Source organism: Phoca vitulina, unplaced genomic scaffold, assembly GCF_004348235.1.
Source record: "Phoca vitulina isolate PV1807 unplaced genomic scaffold, GSC_HSeal_1.0 scaffold7, whole genome shotgun sequence".
NCBI classification, from domain to species: domain Eukaryota; kingdom Metazoa; phylum Chordata; class Mammalia; order Carnivora; family Phocidae; genus Phoca; species Phoca vitulina.
Genome location: NW_022589710.1, coordinates 29,945,484 through 29,952,421, shown reverse-complemented (window position 1 = coordinate 29,952,421; position 6,938 = coordinate 29,945,484). Strand labels below are relative to the sequence as shown.

Below are 6,938 nucleotides of genomic sequence, written 5' to 3'. Positions count from 1 at the left end.
AACTGTCAGCCCATATTAACATCCATTTTGGATCCCTTTGCTTGGGGCAGTGAGAGACACTCAGCTGAAGAAAGTAAATAACTTTTCTTTTTCTTCCTTTCTTTTGCCTCCCTGAGCTCTTTTTCTTATAGGATTGTAGGAAACTTGAAAGGTAGGGAGAAATTCTATTAGTTTCACAACTGTGGGTGTTGTGTATCTACTTTCTTCAAAACTAAAATGTGCAAAAAGCAGCCGGAATTAACAAGAAACTCTGCTCTAGTTGCTGAGGACCCAAATGTCTGAAAATTTGCCTCCTGCAGGATCTGCAGCCTCCACAACATCAAAATCAACATGGAAGCGGCTTGCACTACAAATGCACACCCTTTCTACTTGCAAATGTGGGGGCCTGTCATTATCTGATTGGTGGGATTCTAACTTCAGAATTTCTAGCAAACCTCATGCCAATCTTTAAGTTGTTTTTTTTTTTTGCAGTATGTTTAAATATTTGATGGGTGTCGATTAAAAAGTTAAATACTTGTTTGTTTAGCTTTAGTTCTTTAGACACATAATCAAGGTCCTCCAAAACCTTAATAAATCTGTTACTTACCTCAAAATCTAATTACCCAGACTACTAATTAGGTGAAAATGATTACTGGAAATGACTTCAAATGTGAAGTAATAGCGGTTGAGCAGTTTTCTCAAGTTTGTCGATTAGCAAGTTGGTATTTTAGATGTTAAATGCACTGACATTTTAGGATCACAGCAGTTAAAAGTGGTAAAAAGCTAAGGTAATTAAAATTTGCCTTGGAAAGGCAACAGTCTGGGGAGAGGTAGATTTCTTGAATTGTTTCTTTGTTTCTCACCAATGGGCTTTGTTATCAGCATTATTTATTTAGCCAAAGAGTTCTTTGTCTCTGCAAATGGCCCCAATCAAGTTTTGTTTGAGACAATTAGCTAGTGCCAGCCAATGAGTCCTATGCAAATGTAGGGATAGGAATGCAATGTGTGCATTTGAAGGCGTGGGGTTTTGTTCTTGGGGAAGGCAGATTGTAATTGCTTTCTTCTGGTACTTTTTTTTTTTTTAAGTTTAGGGTGGGGGTGGGGAAGACAGGTTTATCTGGTCTCTCTCCCTCCCCTCTAGTTCCAGAGCAGCTGGGGGTGGGGGTGGGGGGTGGGTTGCAAGTCCTTTAAAAGCCTCTACCTTGCATAGCCCAGGCTCTTTTCAAGTTAGTGGTGGAACGTGGAAGAGCTGCCGCCTGCGAAGCAGTAAACCAGCACCTCTGTTTGTTTGTTTGCTTTGTCCATAGTTAACTGCTCCCAACCCACACACCAAGGACCCTGAATCTGTCCACTCCCGGCGAAGCGAGACCTTCTGGCTGGGTCCCCCCGATTTGGGCCGATTTTGCGCCTCCAAACAACCTTAGCATGATGTCTTATCTTAAGCAACCGCCTTACGCCGTCAATGGGCTGAGTCTGACCACCTCGGGCATGGACTTGCTGCACCCTTCAGTGGGCTACCCGGGTAAGTGAGCCTCGCGGCACTCCTGCCCCACCTTTCCCCACGCCCGCCCCTCGGGGATGTGACACCCTTTCTGCCGGAGCACTGGGTTTGACGGTCGTGCTGCCCCACTCCAGCTCCAGGCGTGGTGTCCCCACTGGGTTTTCCTTCTAAGAAGCAGTTCAGAGCCACAGGGCACTTAACCGGCCTGAGGGAAGAATAGGGGCTGGAGGGAGTAGGTGGATCCCGCAACACTTGGAGAAACTCACAACGCTTTATTCTTAACTGGAGTGAATGGGGGACACACACTGTGGGGTGGGGGGGAGGAAGGTTACTGCCTCTGCCCATATCTTGAAGCCCAGTTCTTCGGAAGTGCCCTCTTTGAGAAGCTGGGTCTCTCCTAAATTCTCCCCGCCATGCTTGGGGCCTCCTAAATTCTCCCCACCATGCCTGGGGCTTCCCCTCTGACCTCCAGGCCCTCTGCCTCTAATCCTTAGAGGTGTGATTTACCCTGGGTACGGGTGCTTTCCTTTCCAGTCAGATCTGGGGGTTTGTTTTGTTTTGTTTTTAGTCCTTGTAGAAGTTTTAAATATGCCCCCATTTTAAAGATGGAGGAACAAAGGCCCTTGGAGTCCTAAAAGCCAGGATCTCGAGCAGGATCAGGATTTCACCCCATCAGTCTGAACTGCGGGTCCTCCAGGATCCTTTGACTTCAGGGAATGGATTTTTTGTTTGTGTTGTGGTTTAGGGGTTGATTTTGAGGGGTTTTTGGATTTTGGCTCTCTTTTATTTCATTCGTTAGCTATCAAAGGGCCGCTCTGGCTGGAGCGATCCCCGACGTCAGGTGGAGTGGGAGGCCTCCCGTGGAAGGGACAGTGTGTGTCTTGCGACCCAGTGTTCACTGGAGGAGCCCAGGCCCAGGGAGGGGGGGGTGGGGAAAACACTGATAGGCTCGGGGTTGCAGGGCTGGGAGGACGAGGGAAGTGCTGGGAGTGGGGGTCGGGGGAGTCAGAGCCCCCACAGAGACCCCTATGACTGAGAAACTGCTCCCCCACCCTAAAGGGCCCTGGGCTTCTTGTCCCGCAGCCACTCCCCGGAAACAGCGCCGGGAAAGGACGACGTTCACCCGGGCGCAGCTAGACGTGCTGGAAGCTCTATTTGCTAAGACCCGGTACCCAGACATCTTCATGCGGGAGGAGGTGGCGCTGAAAATCAACTTGCCCGAGTCCAGGGTGCAGGTAGGGCAGATGTAGATAGAACCATCCTTCCTGACCGTGCCACCCCTCCCCTGAGCACGGTATATGTCGAGGACCCAGGAGAGTCCCAGGTCTTAGAGAGGACCAAAGGAAGGCTTGAAACTGAGCGCTCATTGGAGGCCAGTAAACTCTTCTAAGGCCCCTTCACGTGCCTGATTACTCCTCATCGCCTTTTTGTCCCCCCACCCCCACCCAGTCCTATAAACAAGAGCCTTCTGGCCTAGGTTGTAAGGTAAGACTGGTGATTTAGCTGCAGTAATAAAGCACAATTCTAGAGCTCTTGGGTCCTCAGCCAACAGAGGCCCGGCCTGGGCAGATTTCAAGGACAGTTACTTAATATTTTAATACTTCCTTCCCTTTCCCCATGTGGAAATCCTACCCCATTTTCATCTACTTTTAGGGATGAAAGAAGCTTAGCTCTGGATAGTCCCAATATTTTTAACAGGTGAAGAAATGGAGTAAATGACTTGCTCAAGGTCACACGACAGTTGGGTGGTAGAGCCAGGCTGTAGAAGCAGCTGGTGCTCTTACCAAAGAAATTACACAATAAAAGTGTTTTCTTTGACTTCTTAGGGATTGAACAGAATTTGCTAGCTCTGAGCCATTCAGCAGATAAACTACCAACGCAATATCCTCAGTGACACCCCCCCCCCCCCCCCCCCCCCCCCCCCCCCCCCCCCCGCTTAACTTGACCTGAAGCTGGAGAGGGAAAGTAATCTCCAACTTTTCTGAAATGCAAACACCATACAGAGTTCTCTTGAAAGAATGTTTAGCACCTAAACACACACACACACACCTGGGACTGCCCTTCACCTAGGACATACCAGTATAAACTGCAAACCAGGAAAAAGACTTTTCAAAGTAAGATGGAAGAAGCATTTGTGAAGCTTGAACTCAAGTCTTCACTGAAAGAAAACAAATGGCTCTGAATGATCTGTGGTGATATGCTCAGCCTTGGTGGTACAGTTAACATACCCATATGTTGAGCTCATTCAAGACCACTAAGGACTTGTTGCTCAGAAAATGCCTGTAGTTTCTCTCAAAAAAGGGTGGTAGTTTCTTTGATAGGCCCCCTCACACACCAAACACTGCTCCGTCATTGCAGAACATGAACAGGGCTGGTAATGAGAATCTTCAGAGTTGCAGGCAGAGGCTTAAATTGACGAGCCAGTGAACATAGTACAGGAAACTGAATCCGTGTGCTGAGTGGCACTACCCTGAAGTCAGAGACTCCAGTGTCAGACTTGAGATGAGCTGAGAAGTCTGTCCTCAAGCTCAAAGCAGACTACATACAAGTCATTCCACTTACCGTAAAGATTTCAGCAAATAGTGGCTTTCAGACCTCCGTCTTCAACAGGATCACTTCTCCTTGGAGCTTGCTTTTGTGAGTCTTTCAAGGAGAGAAAAAGGTAGAGTGATTAGCAGTTATTCCCCGGAGATGGACTGTAAACCTTGAATTTAGGCTGTTCTTGTTGGCTAGTAACAACAGAATCCTTCTCTCTCACCTCTGTGTTTCCCTCCAGAAGACATAGATACATTGTATTCCACTGTAAGAGTGTTCCACAGTAACACTGGGTCTATGTGTATGTGTGTATTTGAGGTAAAGTAATGAGATAGGAAAATGAGAGGGAAAATTTTTAGCCATAGGATTTATTATTCTGGGCTAGGAGTCCAGTGCTTTTAGACAGAGCCTCCCCACTTTCTTAAAATTCCAGGGGTGTATATATAAAAGTACCATAGCATAGGTTTTCAGTGGCAGGACAGATTGTCTGCTTAGCTCACCTATAATCTGGGAGCCACTCTTGTCCTTACTGAAACCATGTTAAAGAAGTTTCTTTCCCTTTCAAGGTATGGTTTAAGAATCGGAGAGCTAAGTGCCGCCAACAACAGCAGCAGCAACAGAATGGAGGTCAAAACAAAGTGAGACCTGCCAAAAAGAAGACCTCTCCAGCTCGGGAAGTGAGTTCAGAGAGTGGAACAAGTGGCCAATTCACTCCCCCCTCTAGCACCTCAGTCCCGGCCATTTCCAGCAGCAGTGCTCCTGTGTCTATCTGGAGCCCAGCTTCCATCTCCCCACTGTCAGATCCCTTGTCCACCTCCTCTTCCTGCATGCAGAGGTCCTATCCCATGACCTATACTCAGGCTTCAGGTTATAGTCAAGGATATGCTGGCTCAACTTCCTACTTTGGGGGCATGGACTGTGGATCTTACTTGACCCCAATGCATCACCAGCTTCCTGGACCAGGGGCCACACTCAGCCCCATGGGTACCAATGCAGTCACCAGCCATCTCAATCAGTCCCCAGCTTCTCTTTCCACCCAGGGATATGGCGCTTCAAGCTTGGGTTTTAACTCAACCACTGATTGCTTGGATTATAAGGACCAAACTGCCTCCTGGAAGCTTAACTTCAATGCTGACTGCTTGGATTATAAAGATCAGACATCCTCATGGAAATTCCAGGTTTTGTGAAGATCCATAGAACCTCTTTGTGGGTGATTTTTAAATATACTGGGCTGGACATTCCAGTTTTAGCCAGGCATTGGTTAAAAGAGTTAGATGGGATGATGCTCAGACTCATCTTCTGATCAATGTTCCGGGAGGCATAGAAGGAAAAATGAAGGGCCTTAGAGGGGCCTACCAACCAGCAACCTGAAATGGATAAACCAGTCTACTTAAGATCCTGTCATAGTTTTAGATCATTGGTTTTCCTGATTTGCAAAGTGATCAAAAGCATTCTAGCCATGTGCAACCAAACACCACCAAAAATAAAACTAAATTGTGAGGGAAAGGAGGGAAGGACATGGTAGCCTTCTTAAGCAGAGGTGTTCCAATGTTTTAGCCAATCCGTGGTTGAATCTTAGGAATGGACAGTGTCTTCAAGCTCACTCACGTTTCATGACCAACTGGTAGTTGGCACTGAAAAACTTTTCAGGGCTGTGTGAATTGTGCGACTGATTGTCCTAGATGCACTACTTTATTTAAAAAATAATGTTCATAAGGAGTCAATATGTAGTTTAAGAGACAATCAGTGTGTGTCTTATATAAATGGTACATCTGTGGTTTTTAATCTGTGCTAGACTTCAAAACTGTGATCTCCTGTTATTGTATGCAACCTTGAACTCCATCTCTGCAGGGGTTCTTCTGTGATTAAATAGGTTATAATTATAAGCAAATTCAGAGCAACTGAGTACTTATCTAAAAAGATTACCTTTGGCTGGAGGTGAGCTGCACTGAAACTTTACAACAAAATGTCTCTGGACAAGGAGAGTGAGAGAAGAGAAACAAAAGGACACTAATTCATCTGTAATTTACTGTTGGTAAGCCTAGCAGTAAAGAGACATTGGTCAATTGCTCTGACCCTGATGAATTTATAAACTGAGATCATTGTCGTTTATGCTTGCAGATGTTAACTGGAAAAGTTATATATGCATAAACCTTTTCTTCCTGGATTTGGCAGATATGTATAATTATATTAAAATGGTTCTAGCACAACATTGGGTCCAGTTTAATTTTATACACTATTTATGGATGAGAAGCCCACATTCAGCCTCTCCTCCCCCAAACATGTTTTATTTAGGTCAGAGAGGAAATTAGTAAACTTTATTTAAAAGGCATTTTTGGTTTTGTCTGTGGATGAACTAGGTATGAGTGACTGCAGTATATAAACTTTTTTTGGGACTTCCACCAGTACTGCTCTGAATAGAACATAGGAGAGCCTAATAGTCATTAGGATCTTGCTCTCCTTGCTTTTCCCTCCCTGCCGCATACCGTAATGATTTCTTAGGCACTTTATTGATAGGTTTTAACATAGATCAATTTTTTTTAAAGTGAGAAGGGAAGAACTGTTGTAGTACCTCAGAGAAAATGAAAATGACAAGAATTCCTTGTTTTTATTCTCTCATTTGATTAAGGGGATTTCTTTTTTTAACTTTCAAAAAAATCTAAGGTAAACATGAGAGGGAATGTAATCAGAATCTGAAAGCAATTCAGGCAGAAATGATTTCTGAACAAAAGAGTTTCAGAAAAGTTTTAAAACCTATAATTTCAGTAGTTGAACATAAGGCGTCCTGGTCAGTTTTGTTTTTGTTTTGTTTAAAGAAAGTGCTAAGGGAAAAAAAAATAGGTCTCTTCTCAGTTCTACCTGCATTTTGTAAACCAATCACCAGAAAAGACAAATGAGCCAATGGTTCATGGTGCTCCTCAGG

At 45.1% G+C, this 6,938-nt stretch overlaps 1 protein-coding gene across 2 annotated transcripts; it reads left to right on the top strand.

The window, feature by feature from the left end:
* The first annotated feature begins 1,404 nt into the window (after window positions 1-1,404).
* On the top strand, window positions 1,405-5,488 carry OTX2 (orthodenticle homeobox 2). 2 transcript variants are annotated; one of them, XM_032404606.1, is made up of 3 exons: window positions 1,405-1,501; window positions 2,564-2,715; window positions 4,582-5,488. In XM_032404606.1, exons 1-3 carry the CDS (start codon window positions 1,405-1,407, stop codon window positions 5,200-5,202), a joined length of 870 nt encoding a protein of 289 aa, XP_032260497.1. In that variant the 3' UTR covers window positions 5,203-5,488. The 2 variants fall into 2 exon arrangements, with proteins under 2 accessions (XP_032260497.1, XP_032260496.1); XM_032404605.1 differs by having other exon boundaries at window positions 2,540-2,715.
* Window positions 5,489-6,938: the final 1,450 nt, after the last annotated feature.

Excerpts from the sequence above, each read along its gene's own strand:
- OTX2 (XM_032404605.1), top strand. The coding sequence starts at position 1,405 with ATGATGTCTTATCTTAAGCAACCGCCTTACGCCGTCAATGGGCTGAGT. Across the intron at positions 1,502-2,539 it reads CCCTTCAGTGGGCTACCCGG|GGCCCTGGGCTTCTTGTCCC; the intron begins GTAAGTGAGCCT and ends CCCACCCTAAAG. Across the intron at positions 2,716-4,581 it reads TGCCCGAGTCCAGGGTGCAG|GTATGGTTTAAGAATCGGAG; the intron begins GTAGGGCAGATG and ends TTCCCTTTCAAG.